The following is a 27,719-nucleotide window of genomic DNA, read 5'->3' on the forward strand; positions in this document are numbered from 1 at the left end:
CTTCCTTCCTTCCTTCCTTTTTTCCTTCCTTCCTTCCTTCCTTCCTTCCTTCCTTCCTTCCTTCCTTCCTTCCTTCCTTCCTTCCTTCCTTCCTTCCTTCCTTCCTTTTCCTTCCCTCCTTCCTTCCTTCCTTCCTTTTCCTTCCTTCCTTCCTTCCTTCCTTCCTTCCTTCCTTCCTTCCTTTTCCTTCCTTCCTTCCTTCCTTCCTTCCTTCCTTCCTTCCTTCCTTCCTTCCTTTCTTCCTTCCTTCCTCCATTTCTTCCATCCTTTTCCTTCCTTCCTTCCTTCCTTCCTTCCTTCCTTCCTTTTCCTTCCTTCCTTCCTTCCTTCCTTCCTTCCTTCCTTCCTTCCTCTTCCTTCCTTCCTTCCTTCCTTCCTTCCTTCCTTCCTTCCTTCCTTCTTTTTCCTTCCTTCCTTCCTTCCTTTTCCTTCCTTCCTTCCTTCCTTCCTTCCTTCCTTCTTTTTCCTTCCTTCCTTCCTCCATTTCTTCCATCCTTTTCCTTCCTTCCTTCCTTCCTTCCTTCCTTTTCCTTCCTTCCTTCCTTCCTTCCTTCCTTCCTTCCTTCCTCCATTTCTTCCATCCTTTTCCTTCCTTCCTTCCTTCCTTCCTTCCTTCCTTCCTTCCTTCCTTCCTTCCTTCCTTCCTTCCTTCCTTTTCCTTCCTTCCTTCCTTTTCCTTCCTTTTCCTTCCTTCCTTCCTTCCTTCCTTCCTTCCTTCCTTTTCCTTCCTTCCTTCCTTTTCCTTCCTTTTCCTTCCTTCCTTCCTTCCTTCCTTCCTTCCTTCCTTCCTTCCTTCCTTCCTTCCTTCCTTCCTTCCTTCCTTTTCCTTCCTTCCTTCCTTCCTTCCTTCCTTCCTTTTCCTTCCTTCCTTCCTTCCTTCCTTCCTTCCTTCCTTCCTTCCTTCCACCATTTCTTCCATCCTTTTCCTTCCTTCCTTCCTTCCTTCCTTCCTTCCTTCCTTTTTTCCTTCCTTCCTTTTTTTATTTTTTCCTTCCTTCCTTTTTTATTTTTTCCTTCCTTCCTTCTTCCTTCCTTCCTTCCTTCTTTCCTTCCTTCCTTCCTTCCTTCCTTCCTTCCTTCCTTCCTTCCTTCCTTCCTTCTTCCTTCCTTCCTTCCTTCCTTCCTTTTCCTTCCTTCCTTTTTTTATTTTTTCCTTCCTTCCTTTTTTTATTTTTTCCTTCCTTCCTTTTTTTATTTTTTCCTTCCTTCCTTCTTCCTTCCTTCCTTACTTCCTTCCTTCCATCCTTTTCCTTCCTTCTTTCCTTCCTTCCTTCTTTCCTTCCATCCTTCTTTCCTTCCTTCCTCCCTTCCTTCCCTCCTTCCTACTTTCCTTCCATCCTTTTCCTTCCTTCCTTCCTTTCCTCCTTCCTTCCTTCCTTCATTCCTTCCTTCCTTCCTTCCTCCATTCCTTCCTTCCTTCCTTCCTTCCTTCCTTCCTTCCTTTTTTTATTTTTTCCTTCCTTCCTTCTTCCTTCCTTCCTTCCTTTTTTCCTTCCTTCCTTTTTTTATTTTTTCCTTCCTTCCTTTTTTTATTTTTTCCTTCCTTCCTTCTTCCTTCCTTCCTTACTTCCTTCCTTCCATCCTTTTCCTTCCTTCTTTCCTTCCTTCCTTCTTTCCTTCCATCCTTCTTTCCTTCCTTCCTCCCTTCCTTCCCTCCTTCCTACTTTCCTTCCATCCTTTTCCTTCCTTCCTTCCTTCCTTTCCTCCTTCCTTCCTTCCTTCCTTCATTCCTTCCTTCCTTCCTTCCTCCATTCCTTCCTTCCTTCCTTCCTTCCTTCCTTTTTTTATTTTTTCCTTCCTTCCTTCTTTCTTCCTTCCTTCCTTCCTTACATCTTTTTCCTTCCTTCCTTCCTTCCTTCCTTCCTTCCTTCCTTCCTTCCTTCCTTCCTTCCTTCCTTCCTTCCTTCCTTCCTTCCTTCCTTCCTTCCTTCCTTCCTTCTTCCTTCCTTCCATCCTTTTCCTTCCTTCCTTCCTTCCTTCCTTTTCCTTCCTTCCTTCCTTCCTTCCTTCCTTCCTTCCTTCCTTCCTTCCTTCCTTCCTCCATTTCTTCCATCCTTTTCCTTCCTTCCTTCCTTCCTTCCTTCCTTCCTTCCTTCCTTCCTTCCTTCCTTCCTTCCTTTTTTTATTTTTTCCTTCCTTCCTTCCTTCCTTCCGTATGAATTATCTATAGAATTAAACAGAAATAGCGGTGCGTATGGGTGATTCCACCAATCAAGATTCTGAGAAGAATGCAGTGGTGGGCCTGACACCCTATATGAAGTGTATCGGGTTCTAAAGTTTCTTTAAGAAAGAACTACGGGCGCCATGGGTGACAGGCAGGTAAATACAGTTTTTTGGGGGTTTTTTTTTGCAACAAGGTTGCTTAAAGTGTTACTAAACCTACAACAGTAAAATCAGTCTGTATATGCAGTAAATCATGCTTGTTATACTGACTGTTGAACCTAAGGGGTTAATACTGCACATTGTGTAAAAAGGCTGTTTGATTCTGTCTTCTCTGAGCCTTCCCTTCTTCCACTGTCCCCAAACCATCAGAGTCTTGGGGGCACTCTGCACATGCTCAGTTTGGTGTGTATTGCTGGAAGGGTGCATGTGATCGGCACAGGGCCAATCAGCATTGTCCAGACAGAGGGTCAGGAGTCGTGCAGCCTCATAGGCCAGTCAGAGGAGAATGAAAACTCATACAAGCTTTAACCAGACACTGATAGAAGTCACAAGACTGCTCTATACTGCTGATGAGAAAATGTATTTAGCAGTTTAAATTTACTAAATGAATTACATCTCCATGTTCTGTGTACTGTGGGAGACCAGATATAGAGAATGCAGGGCCCTGGGTTTAGTAAAAAGGTGGTGTAAGACATTTGTGAATTTGGCACAAATACATATTTAAAAACTAAAAGAAATTATTATTGTGGAAAAAGGCAATTTTTATAAACTTCAAAGACTTTTACATCTTTGGAGCTGGGTCTGTGTGAAAAACCTTCTGAATTTGCACGACATAAGATGTTCAGAACAATGATCATAAAAGCATCTGCAAAAAAAAAACCTCATTGATACTTGTGTAAACATAACAATCCCTACGTTTGGTTTTAAGGTTCCTTTGTAATCCTCTGGCTTCTATGACTTTGATATCTCTGCTTTGTGATGTATGTGGTGAAAGTTTTGAAGAATAGGAAAAGCAAACAAAAAATAGAAAATAACTGAAAGGTTGTTTACAACAAAAACCACAACGTTAAAAATCCAAATACTCTCGGGTTAGATCTTGGATCTTACATTTCTCTCATGTTGATTTAATCTTATTTTTATGAGAAAACTATGCACATTTAGGTTATGGTCTACTCTAAGGAAACTAAACCATGCTTAAAGTATATCCATATGAATATTAGGGTATGCAACGTTTAACCCCTTGCCTACTGGCCACTTCCACCCCCGTCCTCCCAAGGCCAATTTTCAGCTTTTAGTGCTGTCACACTTTGAATGCAGCACTGTACCCAATCAAAATTGTTATCATTTTTTTGAGACAAATAGAGTTTTCTTTTGGTGGTATATAATCACCACTGGGTTTTTTTTTATTTTTTTGGTAACCAAATAACAAAAAAAAAAATGAAAATTTTGAAAAAAAAAAAAATGTTTTTCTTAGGTTATCATAAAATTTGCTAAAAGTAATTTTTCTCTTCACTGATGTGCACTGATGACATTTACTGATGGGCACTAATGATGCTGCACTAATAGGCACTGATGAGGCTGCACTGATGAGGTGGCATTCATGGGCACTGATGAGGCTGCACCAATAAGGTGGCACTGATAGGCTGCACTGATGGGGCTGCATTTACACACATTTACACTGATAATCAAGGCACTGAATATCAATCCAGTGCCCTGATTATCAGTGTAAATGTGTGCTGTTACATGATTGCTGGTTATCGGCTTTTCTTTCCTCACACAGTGATAGGGCTGAGGAAAACCGATAACCGGATTGAGCAAAGCTGATCACATGGTAAAGGGCCACTGTGATTGGCCCTTTACCTCGATCTGTGATCAGCTGTGTCCAAAGGACACAGCAATCACATAGCTTGCTCGATGCGTGCCCCAGGGCACACAGGTAGGTGTGGTTCTGGGAGGACATCAATAGAAGCCCTCCCAGAACTGGACGACCATGCTGTAGCCATCTTTCAGCTATAGCGTGGTCTAAATCTTTGTGGTTGTATAGAAACATAGAAGAGTGATGGCAGAAAAAGACTGAGTAGTCCATCGAGTCTGCCCATTTTTTTTTTTTTTTTAGTTTTTCATTAGCCACTTACCACATACTAACGTACCCATACGTTGGGTAACTTTGCGGGGTTATACCGGGATGATGCCTCTAGCTAGAGGCATCATCCCGGTACCGTGGTTTGAAGCCGACGGTCGGCTTTCCGTCGGTAATGACCGATGCGGCTCGGGAGCCTCTCGATAGTTACCCGGGTGAGCGGGAGGGGAAGTCCCCCCCTCCCGCCGCCTTCCGTTGCTTTGCTTGGGGCTCCCGTCCCACCGGGAGCCCCGAGCACCCAGCCGGCACGTCCGCCGGCCGGATGGAGTCCCGATAAATGCCGGAAACGGCATCGATTGGGTCTCCGATGATGTAACCCGGAGGCGGCGTCCATGACGTCACTTCTGGGTTAGTGTGCTGCAAAAGGCGGCAAATTTAAAAAATGGCTGTATGCAAAAACGCTGTTTTCGGCGTTTTGCATACAGGGAAGTGTAGTGGAGGGGTCTAGGGTCTTTTAGACCCTCGATCCCTTCATAAAGTGTACCTGTCACTACATATTGGTGTCACAAGGGATGTTTACATTGCTTGTGACAGCAATAAAAGTGATCAGGTTATTTTTTTTTTTTTTTTAAAAACCTGTAATAAAGTTAAAAAAAATAGAAAAAATAAATAGGAAAAAAAAAAAAGATTTAGCCGCCCCCGTCACCGTTAGCTCGCGCACAAAAAAAAATGTATACGCAAGTCGAGCCGCGAATGAAATCACTGTTCAAACCACACATGTGAGGTATCGCCGTGATCGCCAGAGCGTGGGCAATAATTTAAAAAAAAGAGCTACACTCTAACTCTAAACTGGTAACCGTTAAATAAATTTAAAGCGTCGCCGATTGAGATCTCTATTGACCGTAGTTTGTAGCCATCCCACGGGGGGGGGGGCGCAATTTTAAACCGTAACATGTTGGGTATCTATTTACTCGGTGTGACATCATCTTTCACAATATACAAAAAAAATGGGCAAACTTTACTGTTTAAAATGAAGTAGAATATGCCTACGCGCTGACCATCAACCAGATGTAATAAGAAATGAGAGATTTAAGATAGAGATGAAGAAGGGGGATTTTAAGGGTTAGCAGCCAATTCCTAGCAGTGTCTCCACATACATATATCAAGATAAATAGGGTAAAATGAATCGGCGCTTAATCACCCCCCATAAGAATAAATAATAAAAACTTTTTAAAACCAAGCACACCAACTGCAAAAGTATGATGGTAATATTTAAAGATATAGGTGATTTTGTGCAAATAATGCAAAGGATAAAACGTATAAAATATCATAAAGTGATATAGTGCATAGTGAGAGGTAAATAAATACACAGATAAAACGTGCAAAATCTGTGTATTTATTTACGTTTGCACGTTTTATCTGTGTATTTATTTACCTCTCACTATGCACTATATCACTTTATGATATTTTATACGTTTTATCCTTTGCATTATTTGCACAAAATCACCTATATCTTTAACCACTTTACCACCGGAGGATTTTGCTGTCTTACGTCCAGGCCACTTTTTGCGATTCGGCGCTGTGCGACTTTAACTGACAATTGCGCGGTCGTGCGACGCCGTACCCAAACGAAATTTACGTCCTTTTTTTCCCACAAACAGAGCTTTCTTTTGGTGGTATTTGATCACCTGTGCGATTTTTACTTTTTGCGCTATAAACAAAAAAAGAGAGTTTATTTTGAAAAAATAACAATATTTTTAACATTTTTTTATATGAAATTCCCCCCAAAAAAAGATGTAAAAACCAATTTTGTTTTACATTTTTGGCTAATTTGTTTTCTGCTACCCATGTTTGGTAAAAAAAATCACAATACGCGTATTTTGATTGGTTTGCGCAAAAGTTATTGCGTTTACTAACAAAGGGAAAGATTTCTGTCATTTTTGGTGTTTTTTTTTTTAACGCGTAATGGCGGCGATCTGCAATTTTTTTTGCGGTACTGCGACATTGCGGCGGACAGATCGGACCCTTGACTGACATTTTTGACACTTTTGGGGGTACCAGTGACATTACTGCAGTAATCAGTGCTATACATTTGCACTGTTACTGTAAAAATGACACTGGCAGGGAAGGGGTTAATTTTATTGGAGAGGGAGGGGTTAATGTATGTCTGGTGCTTACTGACGTGTGGGGGGGGGAGGTGACTATGTGACAGAAGGACAGATCGGATGTCTAGCTATGCTGAACACTCCGATCTGTCACTCCCTGTCACTTGGGAGATCCGCCCGCTTGTGTTTACACAGGCGGGCGGATCTCCACACTAGATCCCCGACGATCGGAGATGAGCGGCGGCGATCGCCGCTGCTCTTCCCCTGGCCCGACTCCCGCTGTGACCGAAAACAGCTGGAGCGAGCCTCCGGCGGCGCGCAAGCGCCGCCCAGAAGGGGGAGTGTCTGACGACGTAGTACTACGTCGTCAGACGATAACGAGCCACTCTGCCGCAGTAATATTACTGTGGGCGGAGGTAAAGTGGTTAAATATTACCATCATACTTTTGCAGTTGCTGTGCTTGGTTTTAAAAAGTTTTTATTATTTATTCTTATGGGGGGTGATTAAGCGCCGATTCATTTTACCCTATTTAACTTTACTGTTTAGTATTTTTTAAATGCAGTGAAATGTGATTTTTCTAATTTTTTCCAAAAAAATGGCGTTTTAAAGACCACTGCGCAAATACCACGTGACAAAAAATTTTGCAATGACCGACATTTTATTCTCCAGAGTCTTTGCTAAAAAAATATATATAATGTTTGGGGGTTCTAAATATAAAAATAAATATACTGGTTTTAACTTGTAAACAAAAAGTGTCCGAAATAGGGCTGGGGCTTAAGTGGTTAACTTTATTGTCTAAGTATAGATCTATGTTTGTCCCAAACATGTTTGAAGCCATTTACTGTTGACTGTCTCACTACCCCTGCTGGTAGTTTATTTCAAGCATCAACTTTTCAGTAAAATAATACTTTCTAAAATGAGTTTTGAACTTTCTTCTATTTAGTTTGAGGTTATGTCCCCGTGTTCTTGATTTTTATTGTATATTGAAAAAACTGCCCTCCTGAACCTTATTCACCCCCTTAATGTAGTTAAAGGTTGTAATCATGTCTCCCCTTTCCATTCTTTCCTCCAGACTGTACATATTAGGTTCCTGAAGTTGCTCTCATAATGTTTTATCCCCCAAACTTTTCACCATTTTTGTTACTTGTCTCTGGACTCGTTCTATTTTATCTTTCTGTAAGTGAGGTCTCCAGAACTGGATATAGTATTCTAAATTAGGTCTTACTAAAGCTCTTTATAGAGGAATCAGGACCTGGGGACCCCTCTAGTGATGCATCCTAGAATTCTATTCACTTTTCCCATTGCCTGGTCACACTGTTTGCTCATTTTGCAAACATCTGAAATAAGTACCCCAAATCTTTTTTCTTCTGTAGTGCTGGCTAACACTGTACCCCCAATGCTGTTCTCTCTCAGGGGATTCTTTTTCCCCAGATTAATTTTTCCCCTAGGTGCCCCTTCCCCAAACTAGGTCTCCACTCTACGCAGCATGGGCATTGGCGCCCCTCCATGCTTTACAGGCTGGCCTTTCGAGTGATGTTAACCTTTCAACACGCTTGGGATCTTAACCACTTGCCGACCGCCGCACGACTATTTACTGCGGCGGTCAGCCCCTCACAGGCAAAGCGACGCAGTACTACGTCGCTAGCCTGTGAGGGTCTAGGGAGCGAGCGCGCGCCTCCAGAGGCGCGCTCCCGCTCCGCACGGTCACGGGCCCCCCCGCGCGTGTAAACGGCGGACCCGATGTCCGCCGGTCACTCGCGATCGTCGGGTGGAGATGGAGAAAGGCAGGCGGCTGATGTAAACAAGCCGCCTGTCATTCTGCCCTGTGTAAGAACAGTGAACAGTGTAAAAAACGCAGATCGCCGCCATTACACGTTAAAAAAAAAAACAACAAAAATTACAAAAATCTTTCCCTTTGTTAGTAAACGCGATAACTTTTGCACAAACAAATCAAAATACGCTTTATGCTATTTTTTTTACCAAACATATGTAGCATAAAACAAATTGGCCGAAAATGTTAAAACATTTTGATTTTTTCATTTTTTGGGGGGAATTTCATACAAAAAAATTTGAAAAATGTTGTTATTTTTGCAAAATTGACACTCTTTTTTTGTTTATAGCGCATGATCAAAAAATCGCACAGGTGATCAAATACCACCAAAAGAAAGCTCTCTTTGTGGGAAAAAAGGACGTTAAATTTGTTTAGGTAAAGCTTCGCACGACCGCGCAATTGTCCGTTAAAGTCATGCAGTGCCAAATCGCAAAATAGGCCCTGGTCAGGAAGGGGGTAAAATCTTCCGGGGCTTAAGTGGTTAAGAAAATCTTAAGTAATATCTTAAGGTATTGTTGGCTACTTTTACCATTACTTTTACCTTTTATTCATTTTTTTGTTCATTGAAGCCATTTTTTTGTTCATTGAAGCCATTCATTGCCCTATTGACTCTATGACCATTTTGATATCCAATCCATTGAGCGCTGTCCACCAATGTCCTTCTTCTATACCACATCTCCATATGTTTTTGATCAGCTGCACTGGGTTTTGTTATTATTTTTTACATTGTTTTCTGGTTGTATACAGTTTTAGTGAACTATTGTATTTTCATAAATATCCTGTCTGTTATTTTTTAAAAAGTAACTTTACTACCACTTTAAACCTGTTGCACACCTTTGGGAGGAATTGGAATACAGATTAAAAGCCAGGTCCTCGCACCTAACAATGGTACCTGACCTCACAGATTATCTTTTGGGAGATTTGACACATGTCCACATATATTCACATAAATCATGATTCAATTTTGTGAAAAGCTTTCCAAGAAGAATGGAGGCTATTATAACCACAAGGTGCATCCACCTCCATAATAATGGCCATGGTTTTGGAACAAGATGTCCATCAAGCTTATAAAGGTGTGATGGCCAGGTGTCCACAAACATTTCGCCATATAGTGTACAGCAATCTTTGAAAAAGACTCCCTTGAGATGCAACTCTTGGTTACCAATGCTAATTAGCCCATTTTCCCATTTTCAGATGTATCCTAAAACTCTACAAGAGATTGTCTAAAAAGTATGGGCACTCCATGATGCCTGAAGGTTAATTTAGGTACAGTGCATCTGGAAAGTATTCACAGCACTTCCCTTTTTCCACTTTTTGTTATGTTGCAGCCTTTTTTCCAAAATGTATTAAATTCATTATTTTCCTCAAAATTCTACAAATAATACCCCATAAAGAAGTTTGTTTGAAATATTTTCAAATTTTTTAAAAATAAAAAAGGGAAACATACATTTACATAAGTATTCGCAGCCCTTGCAATGACACTCAGAATTGAGCTCAAGTGCATCCTGTTTCCACTGATCATCCTTGAGATGTTTCTACAACTTGATTGGAGTTCACCTGTGGTAAATTCAGTTGATTGGACATGATTTGGGAGGGCACACACCTGTCTATATAAGGTCCAACAGTTAACAGTGCATGTCAGAGCACAAACTAAGTAATGAAGTACAAGGAATTGTCTGTAGACCTCCGAGACAGGATTGTATTTCAAGCACAGATCTGGGGTAGGGAACGGAAAAACTTCTCCAGCCTTGAGGGTCCCAATGATCACAGTGGCCACCATTATCTGTAAATGGGAATTGTTTGAAACCAACGGGACTCTGCCTATAGCGGGCTGCCTGGCCAAACTGAGCGATCTGGGGAGAAGGCCCTTAGTGAAGAAGGTGACCAAGAACCCGATGGTCACTCTGACAGAGCTCCAGCATTTCTCTGTGGAGAGAGGAGAACCTTTTAGAAGAACAACCATCTCTACAGCACTCCACCAGTCAGGCCTGTATGGTAGAGTGGCCAGACGGAAGCCACTCCTCAGTAAATTGTACATGATAGCCCGCCCTGAGTTTGCCAAAAGGCACCTGAAGGACTTTCAGACCATGAGAAACAAAATTTCTAGTCTGATGAAGCAAAGATTGAACTCTTTGGTCTGAATGGCAAGCATAATGTTTGGCGGAAACCAGGCACCGCTCATCACCTGGCCAATACATTTCCTACAGAGAAGCATGGTGGTGGCAGCATCATGCTGTGGGGATGTTTTTCAGCGGCAGGAACTGGGAGACTAGGAAAGATCACCGAAGGAAAGATTAATGCAGCAATGTACAGAGACAGCCTTGATAAAAACCAGTACAGAGCGCTCTGGACCTCAGACTGGTGTGAAGGTTCATCTTCCAACAGGATGACGACCCTAAGCACACAGCCAAGATAACAAAGGAGTGGCTACGAGACAACTCTGTGAATGTCCTTGAGTGGCCCAGCCAGAGCCCAGACTTGAACCAGATTGAACATCTCTGTAGAGATCTGAAAATGGCTGTGCACCGATGCTCCCCATTCAACCTGATGGAACTTGAGAGGTCCTGCAAAGAAGAAAGGGAGAAACTGCCCAAAAATAGGTGTGCCAAGCTTGTAGCATCATATTAAAAAAGACTTGAGCCTGTAATTGTTGCCAAAGGTGCTTCAACAAAGTATTGAGCAAAGGCTGTGTAAATACTTATGTACAGTATTTCACAAAAGTGAGTACATCGCTCACATTTTTGTAAATATTTTATTATAAATTTTCATGTGACAACACTGAAAAAATGACACAAATGCTACAATGTAAAGTAGTGAGTGTACAGCTTGTATAACAGTGTAAATTTGCTGTCCCCTCAAAATAACTCAACACACAGGCATTAATGTCTAAACCGCCGGCAACAAAAGTGAGTACACCCCTAAGTGAAAAAGTCCAAATTGGGCCCAAAGTGTCAATATTTTGTGTGGCCACCAATATTTTCCAGCACTGCCATAACCCTCTTGGGCATGGAATTCACCAGAGCTTCACAGGTTGCCCCTGTAGTCCTCTTCCACTCCTCCATGATGACATCACAGAGCTGCTGGTGGATGTTAAAGACCTTACGCTTCTCCACCTTCCATTTGAGGATGCCCCACAGATGCTCATTGCTCAATAGGGTTTAGCTTTGGAGACATGCTTGGCCAGTCCATCACCTTTCCCCTCAACTTCTTTAGCAAGGCAGTGGTCGTCTTTGAGGTGTGTTTGGGGTCGTCATCATGTTGGAAGACTGTACGGTGGCCCAGTCTCCGAAGGGAGGGGATCATGCTCTGCTTCAGTATTTCACAGTACATGTTGGCATTAATGGTTCCCTCAATGAACTGTAGCTCCCCAGTATCAGCAGCACTCATGCAGCCCCATGCCATGACACTCCCACCACCATGCTTGACTGTAGGCAAGACACACTTGTCTTTTTACTCCTCACCTGGTTTCCCTACACACACGCTTGACACCATCTAAACCAAATAAGTTTATCTTGGTCTCATCAGACCACAGGACATAGTTCCAGTAATCCATGTCCTTAGTCTGTTTGTCTTCAGCAAACTGTTTGTGGGCTTTCTTGTGCATCATCTCTAGAAGAGGCTTCCTGCCATGGCAGATCTCTGTTGCAAGGGTGAACGGAAGGAGCCCCTTATCCTGATGGCAAGGTCCATGATGTGGCCAGTATGTATGGATGTATAGAGTATACTCTGTGAAGCACCTGCCTCATGTGCAAAATGGTCTTAATAGAGACCCTATTATTGCTAATATAGTATCATACGAGGAACGTGTCTGTAGCCTGTAATTTGGGTTCCTATGGTAAACTTGAGAATGTGAAACTGAATGTGAATTTTCTTCCAAATCTGCATGGTTGCAGTTGCTTTATTGCACACCCCCCCCCCCCCTATACACCCACCTGCACTGATCTGCTCCTCAACGCATGTGTCCCCCAAGGTCTCTATCGCAGCTGGAAATATCAGTCTGCCTTGGTCTCTCTGGCCCTGAGGAAGCCCTGATGCGAAACGCATCGGCTTGCTGGGGACCCTAGACCGTGCTATCTAGAGACCGTAACATCTATTAACCACTTTACCACCGGAGGATTTTGCTGTCTTCCGTCCAGGCCACTTTTTGCGATTCGGCGCTGTGCGACTTTAACTGACAATTGCGCGGTCGTGCGACGCCGTACCCAAACGAAATTTACGTCCTTTTTTTCCCACAAACAGAGCTTTCTTTTGGTGGTGTTTGATCACCTGTGCGATTTTTACTTTTTGCGCTATAAACAAAAAAATAGCGTTTATTTTGAAAAAATAACAATATTTTTAACATTTTTTTATATGAAATTCCCCCCAAAAAAGATGTAAAAACCAATTTTTTTAAAAATTTTTGGCCAATTTGTTTTATGCTACATATGTTTGGTAAAAAAAAAATCGCAATAAGCGTATTTTGATTGGTTTGCGCAAAAGTTATTGCGTTTACTAACAAAGGGAAAGATTTCTGTCATTTTTGGTGTTTTTTTTTTAACGCGTAATGGCGGCGATCTGCGATTTTTTTTGCGGGACTGCGACATTGCGGCGGACAGATCGGACCCTTGACTGACATTTTTGACACTTTTGGGGGTACCAGTGACATTACTGCAGTAATCAGTGCTATAAATATGCACTGTTACTGTAAAAATGACACTGGCAGGGAAGGGGTTAATTTTATTGGAGAGGGAGGGGTTAATGTATGCCTGGTGCTTACTGACGTGTAGGGGGGGAGGTGACTGTGTGAGTCATGGACAGATCGGATGTCCAGCTATGCTGAACAGTCCGATCTGTCACTCCCTGTCACTATGGAGATCCGCCCGCTGTGTTTACACACAGCGGGCGGATCTCCAGACTCGATCCCCGACGATCGGGTAAGAGCAGCGGCGATCGCCGCTGCTCCTCCCCTGGCCCGACTCCCGCTGTGAATGAAAACAGCGGGAGCGAGCCTCCGGCAGCGCGCAAGCGCCGCCCAGAAGGGGGAGTGTCCAACGACGTTAATACTACGTCGCTGGACGATAACGAACCACTCTGCCGCAGTAATATTACTGTGAGCGGTTGTAGAGTGGTTAAGATACACTGTATCAGCATTCCCTATGGGAATATATTTCTACACATGCGATTTTCTTTTATCTAATCTTCTTTTTATGTATTCATAATATTTTTATATATGTTTGTACAATAAAGAGAGTAATTTGTAATCTAATGGTGTGATAATTGTGATCATCCTCTCTCCATTCGCCCATACAAAGCCCCATCTTTTCCTTAGCCTTCTGTTGTACACTGGGCCTAATGTGTTACACTTTATACAGCCAATTTCACCCAATAGTTTAGAAAATTACAAAACAAGCTGCTATTTATTGCAGGTCATGGATGTTGAGATCTCTGTGCTTAAGTTTAAGGTTCAGCATGTCTCAGAGCCTTTGGAAAGGTGTTAGAGTCTCCATGTTAATTTCTTTGAGTAAATTAAAGCAACTTGTTTTGAAGATCCTTATGTAGCCCCAGAGTGAAGAACAGCAATATGAGCAGAAAGACAGGTGAGTACTACCTCTGTTTTTTTGCAGTTGCTTAAGAGCCCATTCACATTAGCGTGACTTGTCAGGCGACTTGTCAGCCTGACAAGTCGCGCTCGGTCATGGCCCATTGATTAGCACAGGACCCGTTCTAATAGGAGCGACACAAGTCGCTCCGACTTAGAAAAAGGGTCCTGTACTACTTTGGGGCGACCACAGAGCGACTTGCATAGACTTCCATTATGTGAAGCCTCTGCAAGTCGCTCCGAAGTCGTGGTGCACGGGACTGACAATTCGCCTCCCCAAGTCGTGCAGAGTCGTATCGCGCTAGTCTGAATGGGCTCTAAATTCTATGGAGAAAGCAACAAAAAGACTGTAAATATCCAAAAGTGGCAGGTCACCTGAAATATAAAACTATGCAGAAACAAGACCATCATTTATAGCTGGGAAACCTCACCTCCAAAGTATATATTATACCAACAACTAAAGTACCACTTTTGGGTGAACAAATATCCAACACACTGTAAATGCAAACACAAGGTTTGGAAAACAACTTTTTTTTTAATTTAGAAAAAAAATAACCATATTCCTTGAAGTAGACCATATTCAGTTTTGTCCATCAGATATACATCTATAGTCAGAACATAATTTTCTATTTTTGCCCTTTTTTTCTCCTGGTGGAGGTTCAAGTACTACTTCTGCAAAGAAATGCCTGTAGGACATTCTGAAGGAATTAATATTTTTATACCAAGTGCGAGTGGTATTGACATGACATTCAATATCCTTGATAGGTCACCTCCTTCTGCGCATAACACTACATAACACTTTCATGTTTCCATCTTATCTTCATATGACTTCCCCCACCCTGACTCTCATTTAATAAAACCTTCCTAGAATTCTAAACCTGTACAATTCCTCATTTGCATACAACACTATCTCCCTCCCCCCGTGTCACATCAAAGGGTTTCAGTCTATCAAAGATTGGTATCTATAAAATAGAATAAAGTGTTGGAATGAGTAAATCAGTGAAACCTTTGAATTGTCAATACAAAGGTTGCTCGGAATGCGTGAAAATGATTAATTTCGCATCATTTCTTGGATTCTTGTTATACTTGAAATCCTTAGTAACCCATTTTGAATTATTACAGTTAATACTGTATTTTGGCTGTGAAGGGTTTTTTTTTGCCTATTTTACAGTTACAAAAATAATTGAAAAACGCAATAATTTCAAGTTCATTTATATGCTGAATAATATGAGACGATTTTGCATGAAGATGTCGATGTCAGCAAAACATTTGAAGTCTGTGACTTTAAGTATATGAGAAATTGTTTTTAGGGCATGGGTAGCTTGTCAAAGATCATAGGGTGCTTGCTGATATGAAAAGGAATAAGTCCAGCAATACATTGTAGGTGAAGACTGAAGCAATATTACCATACATTAACCAATAGATATACAAAATAAACTAATAAAAATGGTGAAATTGGCAGCACCATTTAACAAAAGAAGGGGTTTTGAATGTATCACTGCTTCCAAAATTGTCCTGAGTTGGCCCTCAACTGTAGCAGTCCGCCCCAGTGGCTTACCTTCACAGCATATTCATCTGTGGAACTAACTCAAGAAAAGTCACAATGCTTGCCCACCAAACGGGGGAAACCCCAAACCAATAGATGGTTCCCTACATTTTGAAAAAACAATTTAAAGTTAGCTCTACTCCAACAACCCCCTCTCTGCAAAGCTGTCATGACAAAAGTTGTCAAGTGAGACAAACTTTTCCTATAGTTACCTTGCTCTTAACTGACTGTCTTCTCCATCCCTGGAATCCTTCCCTTGCAGCTCCACCTCCAGAATGTCTAAAGACAGCCAGTCAGGTAAGATCCAACATCTAGCTAACCTTCTAAGTCTACATCTTACTTCCTCAACTACAGTGCTGTTAAAATATTTGCTCCTTTCTGATTTTATAATTTTATTGCATATTTTCACACCTAAATGATTCTGATCATCAAACACATTTTAATATTACACAAAGATACATGACACTGGGCAAATACAAAATTCAGTTTTTAAATGATGAATGTACACTTAAATAAAAGCTGCCCAACAAAGTAAAGCACGCTAAAAGGTCTCAAAAAGCAATACATCTTGCAGTGATCTAAAGAAATTCAAAAACAGATGCGAAACAAAGTAATTGCCATGTTTCAGTCACGAAACGCGTTGAGTTTAATACAGGCAATCCATCAATTACAAATGCTCATTATGTATATTTTTTGTATCATGACCTCATTACAAGTCTTACTATATACCAGAATGTATCAGGACAACATTGTATTATTTTATATCAGTGTCTCTAGATCATCTATACCCATATGTGTATCATTCATGTTTTTCCCATTACCATGGGATACATCTTTATAGTGAGCACTTTGGCTTTACCAATATTTGGTCTTTAGATTTTTAATAAACTATTGATTACATTATTACCTATCTGGTTTTCCTAGTACGCATTCATAATTTATCTTTTTATCTGGTCACACCTCATATAAAGTCCCACATTGCTTTTATTTCTTGTCAATCAATTTAGGGATGGAGACTCTTTTGGTCATGAGTCTCATATAAAGTCCCACAATTCCCTCCCCCATGTACTATCAGTCTGGAAAGGGTTACAAAACCATTTCTAAGGATTTGGGACTCCAGCAAACCACAGTGGTTTATCCACAAATGGAGAAAACTTGGAACAGTGGTGAACCTTCCCAGGACTCAGTGGCTGGCCTAGCAAAATTACTCCAAGAGCACAACAACAACTCATCCAGGAGGTCATAACAGAACCCAGAACGAAGTATAATGAAACAACACACACAATTGGTTAATAGTAGCAACACAGATTACCCCACTAAAACACTTTAATTAAAGTGGTTGTAAAGGCAAAAGGTTTTTTATCTTAATGCATTCTATGCATTACGATAACAAGCCTTCTGTGTACAGCATCCCCCCTAATACTTTCCTGAGCCCATCTCTATCCAGCGATGTTGCAGGACTGTCTTGGCTGCCCTCCTCATTTGCTGAGACGTCAGCGTGGCACCATTGGCTCCTGCTGCTGTGAATCAAATTCAGTGAGCCAATGAGGAGACAGAGGGGGCGGGGACGGGTCGTGGCTCCGTGTCTGAATGGACACAGGGAGCTGCGGCTTGGCTCGGGTGCCCCTATTTCAAACTGCTTGCTTTGGGGCACTCAACAGGAGGGAGGGGCCAGGAGTGCCGAAGGGGCACCTGAGAAGAGGGGGATCTGGGCTGTTCGGTGCAAAACCACTGCACAGAGGAGGTAAGTATAACATGTTATTTTAAACCAAAAAAAAAAAAAAAAAAAAAAACGAGACTTTACAATCACTTTAACAACTCTCAATGTTTAAACAATCTTTTTAAATAAATTCTTGTGAATTCAAGAAATAATCCTGAACATGGGACTGATTTTTTATGTACAACACAGACTTCTGTTCTGTTGGATTTTCTGATATCCCAATTTATTTATTTAATGATGCCGCAATTTAAATTACCGCTTGTTGTCTTTCCAATTCAGAAAAAAAGGTTCTTTGGATGCTTTCAATAGATAAAGGAATATAGTTTGTATATACATAAAATATATGTTTTACATTCTAGCAGACAACTGTAACCTTTGCAGGTGAAATTTCATTGTTTGTGATATGTGACCTTCAACTCAGACTACCCCTGGCTATCGTTGCCTCTATTGCTGTTTGACTTTGTCTCATTTTTGGAACCGCAGCCAGTCATGTTTTCCTAGATATTGGTGTTCACATAGGTCAAGAGCCCCTTGATTGCATTTACAGATGTAATTCCATGCTTCTTATTTTTTCTAGAAACACAAAATGAGAAAAAAGGAACTTGTTCAAACTGTTTAGCTTTGAAAAATTTCAAGAAATGTATGTCCAGAAGTCTACAATGTTTTCCCTCGCCATTATTTGACCTATTTTACCTTTTATGGCATTCATAAAGGATGGCATGCAGGATTATAATTTTCTTTCACTTTCTGTCCTAGAGACACAACAGAAACTGAGAAAAAATCTTTCCAAAGTGAGGGCAAAATCCAGTTTAGATATTTGTCACCAGCAGGTGTTCCTATCGAAAGATTACCCCTTATCTCCAGTTTTGCCAAAATAGGAGGTATTATTCCCATCACTTTCTGTCTCAGTAACAATGGCCATCTGGGACACAGACTGAAAGAAAACGCCTGTCTGTAAGAAAAAGCATGTCTAACATGTTCCCATTCAATCCAATTGAAATAAAAATGCTTTGGCTGTAGTTACAGACTGATTTTCATTATTTACTGAAATTATTTGGCTGAATTCAAAAATGGTTTTATGGCTTTAGTAAACTAAAAAATGTTTTCCATATAGTTGTCTTTAAATCAACCCTAGACCCTGTTATAATTCTAACCTGTTACATCTCTACTCCCCCATCCACCACTGCCCTATAGCCCAATCTAATATGTAAAGCACTGGTAGACTAACTTATCAGCTGTCCTAGGCTCTCTTCAGCTTCTGACATTCAAACACAACTGCAGGTCGCATAGCCTATTTCAAAGTGTGGAATCTGTGTTCTCACAGAGTCAGTTATTGGCTGAACATCGACTAGGTAACCTACTACTGAGGATTCTGGCAAGGGTTTTTGGATTCTGGCAGCTACAGAGATTTTGGAACAGTTGACAGATACAGTAGGTATAGAGCAGGTTTGACCATTGGAATATAATATAGTACTTAGTCTGGCTTATTATTGATTTTGCGATTTAGGATTGTCAGCTGGCTGTGGAATAATTCATTTCACACAATAGTTAACAAGATAAAGGATACCGGAGGTCATATTAATAAATTAGATATACATTACTATTTATGGCATTGTACTATTGACCAATAGACTTTTAGGCCACTCAGTAGAATGTCTCCTTTTGGTTGCAGTTCTAGCCTCCCTGCTAGAGATTGACAAAATAGGAAGAGGAGAACCAAGGAGGATGTGAGTTGGTTGCAGCTCCAGCCTGGAATTTAGCCCACTCATAGCAATATGGAGGGAGTGCTACACATGGCTGCAATTTTTGGACTTTAACCTCAGCCATCAGACCCTGGGGCCAACAAGTGAGCTGGAGGTAGCCCAGAGACAGGGCTGGGAGCTTCAATGGGCCTGGGGAATGTGGGGGAGAACTGTGGAAGCCAGAGAGAACAGGCTAAACTGCGGGACTAAGCAGGTGTACTGTACAGAGTGTGCCAGGAGCCCAGGGCTAAACAGACTGCCAGCAAGCAAACTAAGTGAAGTGACCATGAGGTCACTGCTGTGCTGTAGACTGACCTGCTGTATGCACTAGGACAGTCTTTAAGAGAGAAAGACTGGATGACTTCCTGTTATGGTGAGAAAACCTGATGTCCCTGTTTTCCAGTTGTGCTCCTACAGGGCTCATCTTGTCACAAAAGTGACCATTTCAACACACATAATGGGGGCATGGTCCACTATTATCATAATCAGAAAACCAATTTTTAGGAATGCCAGGCAGCCATCACTGGAGTTCATGTAGACACATACCTCCCAACTTTCTGAGATGAGAAATAGGGACATTTTTTTGGCACAAAGCATGTTACATAGAGCATGAAGATTTAATTCTCAATCATTGATTGTTTAAACCCACAACTTATTTTTTCACCAGGTATTCTACATTCCAGGCATATGTCCCTGAACGCATAGGGCCCTAAACACGTTCAGCTGCAGTATATATCAGCCTGTTATAGATTTTGACAGGCAGCATGGCTGGACGTGGCAACTTTGCCATGTGGATGCATGGAAAGGGTGGGTTTTGACACACCAGGGCTTAACGTCTAGTGTGCTTGTAGCCAAGATTGGACCACTATGTAGACCTGTAATGGAAATGTACATCTCTGCCTGTATTGAGAATAGTCAAAAAAGCCTGAAAATTTTTTTCGTTATTCCATCTGCAGGCAGCCTTATATAGCAAGATAGCGGAGGAAAAATGGAAAAATAGTGCTGGACCCGTAAGATTGTCTTATTGGTACTGATGTTGATGTATATAATCGGAAGAGGTTTCTACGCCCCACAGGATCTCCATGGTTTCCTTGACTTTTTGTTTAATGTAACAAAAATAGAAATTGAAATGCCACACCACTGCTAAGAGGTCCAGATACAACTTTATACCAATAAAAGTCTTGAGGACAATCCAATATTTTTGGGATTGTCCCCCCTGACTTTTATAGAAATAAAGTTGTATCTGGACCTCTTAGCAGTGGTGTGGCACTTCAATTTACATTTTTGTTATAAAGCAATATATTACTAATTGTAAGAGACATAAAATATATAGAAAGTCTCCCTGTTTTCTAAAACATCAGTGCTTGATTCTTAAACCACGGTTCAGTTCAGAATGCCTTAACCTTCCAGAAAATGACATGCATACATAAAGGACTGATTGACAACAGCATTATTTTAAATGTGGCTTTTCACAGCTCTTGGAAGACATTTTGATTATGACATAGTGCTATTGGCAAACAGACTTGTCAGTCACACAGACAGAGGAACAAAGCATGAAATAAACATGCTGGCAAAAGAAATGTACTACACTCCAATTTTTGTTTAACCATTCGGAAGCTACCCTTGTGTCCTGAAATGAAGCAGGAATTATTTCCATAAATAAATTGAGTTGCTACATTTTCAGCAGCATAGACCCTCATGGATAAAAGTGTTGTGTTATAAGAACTGGACGGTCACTGCAGAATATTCTTTTAAAATAAATGCAGAATTTCATTATTGTAATGAGCCATAAGAAATGATAACAAAACCGTTGAACTTGCACTCATGAGAGAATTCTTGGGTGGGAGGATGGCAGGGCCAGAATGCTTTGAATTTAGGCTGATCATCAAGGACCCTGCTGCTTAATACCAGCCATAGATGGCTCGAATTTCAGCCAATTCCTGCTGAATTGGCCAAAATTTGAGCCATAGGAGGCCCTGTGAGCACATTTACAAATTGGCCTAGCCAGGTGGAAAATTGTTGGCCGAACAGTGACTGCATACTGTCAGATGGATAGGGGAATTCATTGATTTTCTCTTGCTTAGCCCACAGGCTGAACAAAGAGAATACCAAACCATGTTTGGCTAGCTTAACAGCCAGTAAGACAGTTTTCCCTGTTTAACTACATTGCAGGAGCAAACCATGCATGTTCCTGCTGTGCAGCATGATTGCTCGACTTACGGCATGCCCCTATGTTTCTTGGAACAGTTGGGAGATGCCATATCACTGAAGGCTTTTTACCTGAACTTTGTGACATGCACTTCCACTCAGTGCTGGGACAAGGTCATCCACTGCCCAGGGTGAAATTGCCAACATTTTTTTTAAAAAACAACAATATCTCTCCTGCGCTCGAGTGGTATGCGGGAAGGTGAATCTTCTAGGCGGTTTTATGACACAAATGAAGTGGTCTTGCTGCCCCCCTCAGGACCAAGGGTATCCAAAAGGCACTACAAGAAAACAACAAGAGAAGGGCTCACCGACCTTGTGCATTACCACTTAAATGTTTGTTAAAAACAAAGAAGGGTAGCGTACAATATACTCACAAACGTAGCATATGAACAAGCATATAGGAAATGGGCACCGCCCATTAGAGCTGAGAAGAAGACTAGGTCTTCCCCTGGCATTCTATTCACATAGTATATTGCGACTGTATCAGAGGTCTTAGAGGCGCAGTGTTTTCAGGTAGGCGGGGGCATGCGGCACCCCTCCCACATGGAAACACTGCACCTGGGTGGCTTCCCATTCCCACCATCCCTTGTCCCAAACCTGCTTGCATTTTGCTAACCCTTAGACACCTGTGATGCCATCCAAGGAACGAGCCTTTTTGCTGGTTGGTCATTAGGGATCCTAGCTTCCATGCATACTAGTCCTATTAATTGGCAGATTGGCCATTGCAAATCAAAGGGTATCCAAAGTCAATGGAAGTCAGATGATATCCAAACCAAATAACACAAATATAATATACTACAGCTTACCAGTCCTTGTGGCTGCATTCATTTTCCTGTTTTTCAAGTGAAGTACATTTTTTTCAAGTACAGAAAAATACCACTTGATCTTGCCAGAATCCTAGCAATGCAGGCAGATCATGGCGGCTGTCCGAGGCTGGCGAGATCCTCTTAAAGTATATGTAAACCCTCACCTTGTACAACAACCCATTCAGTTTAAAATATAATTAAAAGGCAAAACATTTTTGTATAGATATAAAAAAAACATTATATATACACCTTTTTATACCCTGTTTTTAAGTGGTCACATACCCTCTAAGCTCCTTATGCAGCTGAGAACCGAGAGCTGGGGGAGGAGAAACAGCAGTACACTGAAATTCCCGGGCAATGGCTGTGCGGAAGTATTGTAATCGGAGGAGAGCACACTGATTTCCCAACATAGCTAGAGATCTGACCATGCTTTGCTCTCATGCCTAGTGTAGTCAGTTTGTAATAGGAAAGCAGAGGGACTGGCAGGAACACCAGGGATTTCACTCAAAGGAAGCAATACAAAGAGAACAGGATACTTTTTCATACAGGTACATGGTACAGCAGGCACATTTTAGAAATATAAAAAGTTGGGTTTACATATTATTTCAGAGAACACGGCCCTTATGCAAGCAAATCAAAAAGCCTTCATGGGTGGATGTCAATTTGGAGGAGTGGGTGTTCCTAGACAGACTACATTTGCATGTAGACTGGTCTAAGTAGTATCCCCCAATGTAATGTTGAGCCTTTGTGATTAAAAGAACTGGAAAAACAATAAATGAAAGTTGTAGGCCAGGTGCAGTTAGGCTGGAGAGGAAAGGGATGATGTTGGATCTCCTCCAGCCAGAAAATTACATTGTGTTTATCTGACTTGTCGCAGTTGAGCAACTGTGCAAGACTGAAGGTAAGGCTGGAGTTCAGCTTTATTTATATAATAAATGTGATTATAAAGGAGGCTAAAGCTTCACCTTTTGGGTCAAAAGCAAAAAACTGAATATTAACCACTTCCCGCTTGTTCTATAGCAAAACAACAGCCCAGAATGACTTTCATCGCTCCATGTGGGCGTCATATGATGGCGCGGGCTCAATCTGTAGCCGGCTGTGACACTGCCAATGACAGATCACTGTAGTGGCCTGCCTCCGGTACCATGTGACCAATCACAGCAGATCACATGACAGTTGCCAACAATGGATGGATTCCTTTCATGCCATTCATTGTGTACAATTGTGTTGCTAGCTGTTATTGTTCACTGTTATCACATAGTATAGACAGGGCCAATCACAGCCCACCTGTACCATGGGATTAATTGTGGCCAATCACAGCTAATCACAACAATACTCACTGAATGAATCAGTTTCATTTAGTAAAAATGGTTCCTTATACCGATGAAATTAATTTTTTCTTACATTACATTTTTTTACATACTGTCACTGTCACACCAGTGTCCCTGATCACAGTCACACTACTTATATGATGAAGCTGTCCTGCACTGATGACAGTATTTAAAAAAACAAAACAAAATACTTTTTTTAAAAGTGTCTTTATTTTGCAAAAAATTGTGACAAAAAATTACAACTTCAAAAAACTAGCCATGCTTCTTACTAAATACCTTGGACTGTCTACTTTCCAAAAAGGGGTAATTTGGGGGATATTTGTACTGTCCTGGCATTTTCAGGCTTCAAGAAGTTAGATAGGCCGTCAGTACAACAGGATTGATCGAATCAAAAAGCCTTGATGGGTGGATGTCAATCTGGAGGAGTGGGTGTTCCTAGACAGACTACATTTGCATGTAGATTGGTCTAAGTAGTACCCCCAATGTAATGTTGAGCCTTTGTGATTGAAAGTACTGGAAAAACAATAAATGAAAGTTGTAGGCCAGGTGCAGTTAGGCTGGGGAGGAAAGGGATGATGTTGGATCTCCTCCAGCCAGAAAATTACATTGTGTTTATCTGACTTGTCGCAGTTGAGCAACTGTGCAAGACTGAAGGTAAGGCTGGAGTTCAGCTTTATTTATATAATAAATGTGATTATAAAGAAGGAGCTTCACCTTTTGGGTCAAAAGCAAAAAACTGAATATTAACCACTTCCGGCTTGTTCTATAGCAAAACAACGGCCCAGAATGACTTTCGTCGCTCCATGTGCGTCTTACTAAATACCTTGGACTGTCTACTTTCCAAAAAGGGGTAATTTGGGGGATATTTGTACTGTCCTGGCATTTTCAGGCCTCAAGAAGTTAGATAGGCCGTCAGTACAACAGGATTGATCGATTTTCAGATATACAGTCATGGCCAAAAACATTGGCTTTCTATCAGATAAATGCACAACTTCACCCAGAAAATTGTTGCAATTACAAATGTTTAGGCATTCTCATTTTTATTTCTTTTGTTTGTATTGGTATGACACCAAAAAGTCAAATCTGACACATTCCAAAACTCCAAAAAATGGACTGGACAAAATTATTGGCACCCTCAATTTAATATTTGGTAGCACACTCCTTGGAAAAAATAACTGAAATAAATTGCTTCCTGTAATCATCAATGAGTTTCTTACACCTCTCTACTGCATTTTTGGTTCCTTTTCCCAACTGCTGTTTTGAGATCTCTCCACAGGTGCTCTCTGGGATTTAGACCTGGACTCACTGCTGGCCAATTCAGTGCTTTGTGGAGATTTAACTTTTTTGTTTTTCCCTTTTTTTGTGTCATACCAATACAAGCAAAAGAAAAAAACAGTTTTTAGTTTGTGGACTAAATAATATATGCTGATTTGTGTTATTTTCACTAAAGAAATGTAGCAGAATACATTTTGGCCTAAATTTAGGAAGAAAGATTATTTATTTGCAAAGTTTTATAACAGAAACGAAGAAAAACATTTTTTTTTTCCAAAATGTTTGGTATTTTGAGTTTATTTAGCAAAAACTTAAAAACCCAGTGGTGATAACATACCACCAATAGAAAGCTCTATTTGTGTGAAAAAAAATTTTATATGGGTAAAATGTTGCATGACCGCCCTATTGTCATTCAAAGTGTGACAGCCCTGAAAGCTGAAAATTGGCCTGGGCAGAAAGGGGAAGGGGATGAAAGTGCCAGTATTGAAGCAGTTAATATGTTATAGCATATATTTAAAATGTATATATTTTTTTTAAATGTTGTTATTGTCTTGACCATACTAAAAAATCAAGAGAGGTACAAAACATATATATATATATATATATTAATTTTAAGTGCACATACAAAATACTGCAGTTCACATGCAATTTTTTTGGAAGTTTCTGACTGCATTATAATTATTTAAAAAAAATGCAATACATTTTCAGCCCATTTGTTTTGCAGTTCATCCTTGTTGACACATCTGTGTCTTTTTGGGAAGCAGAAACCTGAACTGTATAGAAATACACTGTAAATGCATGTGTGGCACTGTCCCTGTAGGGCTTGCTGTGCGATGAGTTCTCAGGCCTCCTCTGCTTACCAGCACATGGTCACTTGGGGTACAGTTCACACATCCCTCTTTACTCTCGATGGCTCATCACACAATAAACAGTCCAGGGGTATTATTTTTTTTTTTGATGGTTTATTGTGGAACTTGGATGGGAGAAGGGAATAGCGGGATACTCCAACTGTAACTATTCACAATGGATAAGGACAACTCTCACTTGGCCTTACCAGGTTGCTTGTGGAAGCAGCTGTACTGCTTAATCCATACTGCCACATGTATGGAAAGGGTTAAGTCTCCTTGCTCTTATCTCTCCAGCAATAGACTTGGTGAATCTGCATTATCTTTGGGACACTCACTAGCATCCCCTTTACTGACACCCATCCACTGACTCTTCTAGCTGCACGGGTGGCCCCCTCAGGTCAGGCCCCTTGACACAGATCTGTACTCACTGTACTGCAGTATCAGATCCTCCAGTGTCTCCGCTTTCAGTCAGCTTCTCCAGACCTCTGAGTTCAGTTCCTCACTAGCTGTAATGTTCCGGTACCTTTGGTACCCTAAATTACACTTTCCACAAGTGTATGCGCCCTACCATTTACTTTTGGAAAGGTGCGCATACACCTTTAAGACTGGAGCTGTCATCACTCAGCGCCGGACTAGATGGCTATTTAAGGCGTCGGTTCTCACTCACATGTGTTCGTTCAAACACCCTTATCTGGATGCTAACCTTGCTTGAAGCTTCCATGCTTGCAAGCTTACTTCGCTGACGGAACCTCGCTGCGCTGATCCCTGTATCCCGCTACTGGATCATCCGCCTCTCCTGAACCACCCTTCGGCTGTATCGCTAATAGTGCTAAGTACCCCCCAGGGGAATTCTCTATAAACTTATACTAAGCTTACACTATCTAGCTCTGCATAGTAAAGACTGTTTATTACATCTGCATAAACTAGATTGCTAGCTCTTGAGACTACTGCTACTTTTCTGCACTGGGTTGATCTCTTTTGTATGTCCACCTGCTATTCTATCATCTGCTATCATACAACATTGCTAAACCTTCCTGCATCCATCTGCTACTGTCTCACCTTCAAGTGTCTATCACCTATCACCTCCACTCAACCTATCCCTCAACCTTCATCATTGTGTTACCACATACATAAAGTCACTCTAGGAACCAGCTTGCTAATTGTGTGTATTTGTGTGTATTTGTGTGAAATAAGACCTTCCACACATGATGAGTCATTGAGGTTGGGAATGGTATCTCAGCATATCTCTTACATGACTACTGACGTGGAACTATTTCTGCAGCTGAAAATCCACACCATATAAGAAACGCAGGAGCGTTACACTAGCACTCTCCAGGCCCTCAGGTCGACTACCTGAGGCCACATGGCTCCCTCCCTTCGGGACTCCGCTATCCAGCCAAAAGACCTTGAGCACATGTGCTCCTGGCTTTTATACAGTATCCCAGCACACAGAGAGGCACTTTCCTCTGCCAAATCACTAGGGCTATATTAAACGCCTGTGTACTCATTTGTCAGGTTTCCTCCCACTGTCCAATATGCCTCTCTACTGGACCAGTGTGAAACACTCTGCAGACAGAATGAGTTGCACCTGCGCACATTGAGCAGACCTCACCAACAGATCCTGCTCTCTGGTAGGCAGAGAACGATATAGATTTACCTGCAGCCCTTTTGGTAATCAGACAGGGCTCAAAACTATACTTTCTCTCTATGACCTACCTAGGAGGGTGCTACACATGTAAAATACATTTATATCCACATCTGATGTGCTTGGAAAAAAGCATTGTGGGAAACTGAATGTCAAGCTGGCCAGAAAAAAAATGTATTCCTGGAGACAGCGCAGTGGTTAAAGTTTGCCATTTCATTTGCATCGAAAATCGGATGGTTCAACGGGGACTGGCCAAATTTTTATCCATGTGTGTCCACTTTGGTTGAACAGATATCTATTTACTGATCAACTTCTGTTTAACCACCCTGTTGGTATATTTTCACTCAATCAGCACCGCAGGCAATAGGCTGCACCACTAATCTGTGTATTCTGAGTCAACCGAATACAATGACACAGCAGGGAGGATTCCCCCATCCACCTCAAATGTGTGGTTGGGGGAATCAGGTCCGTTCTTTTTATTAAACCTGCTGGTATGTCCAGCTTAAAGAAAATCTTCAGTCGTTTCTAACAAAAAATTAAAAGTCAGCAGCTAGAAATGCTGTAGCTGCTGAAGTTTAATAAATACACACTTACCAGTCCAGGGATCTAGCATTTTCTTCACCCAGGCTAGTTCTTCTTCAGGTCCCTGGCACTGCTGTCTTGAGTGTGGGGAGCTGGCTGTAACTTCCAGCAGCTTCACAGCCGATTTCCCATTGAGCATAGGAGATCAGATCAGAGGATGGGGTTGGTGGCAAACTTTGGTTTAGATCACTTAGGAGACCAGATCAGAAGTGGGAATGGGTACCTATCAAAACTAGGTACCCACTCCCAAAAAAAGGGGGG

The 27,719-nt window shown here is 41.4% G+C and overlaps 1 protein-coding gene across 1 annotated transcript; it reads right to left on the reverse strand.

Moving 5' to 3' along the window:
* Positions 1-232: 232 nt before the first annotated feature.
* Positions 233-27,597, reverse strand: LOC309569218 (uncharacterized protein; the record flags this gene model as incomplete). Its single annotated transcript, XM_082274973.1, has 3 exons — positions 233-974; positions 15,517-15,715; positions 27,471-27,597. Coding segments are annotated over 3 exons (1,068 nt in total), but the record flags the coding sequence as incomplete, so codon positions are not given.
* Between the last annotated feature and the right edge of the window lie 122 nt (positions 27,598-27,719).

Source organism: Pelophylax lessonae (genome assembly GCF_965119305.1).
Source record: "Pelophylax lessonae genome assembly, chromosome: 13".
Classification (NCBI taxonomy): domain Eukaryota; kingdom Metazoa; phylum Chordata; class Amphibia; order Anura; family Ranidae; genus Pelophylax; species Pelophylax lessonae.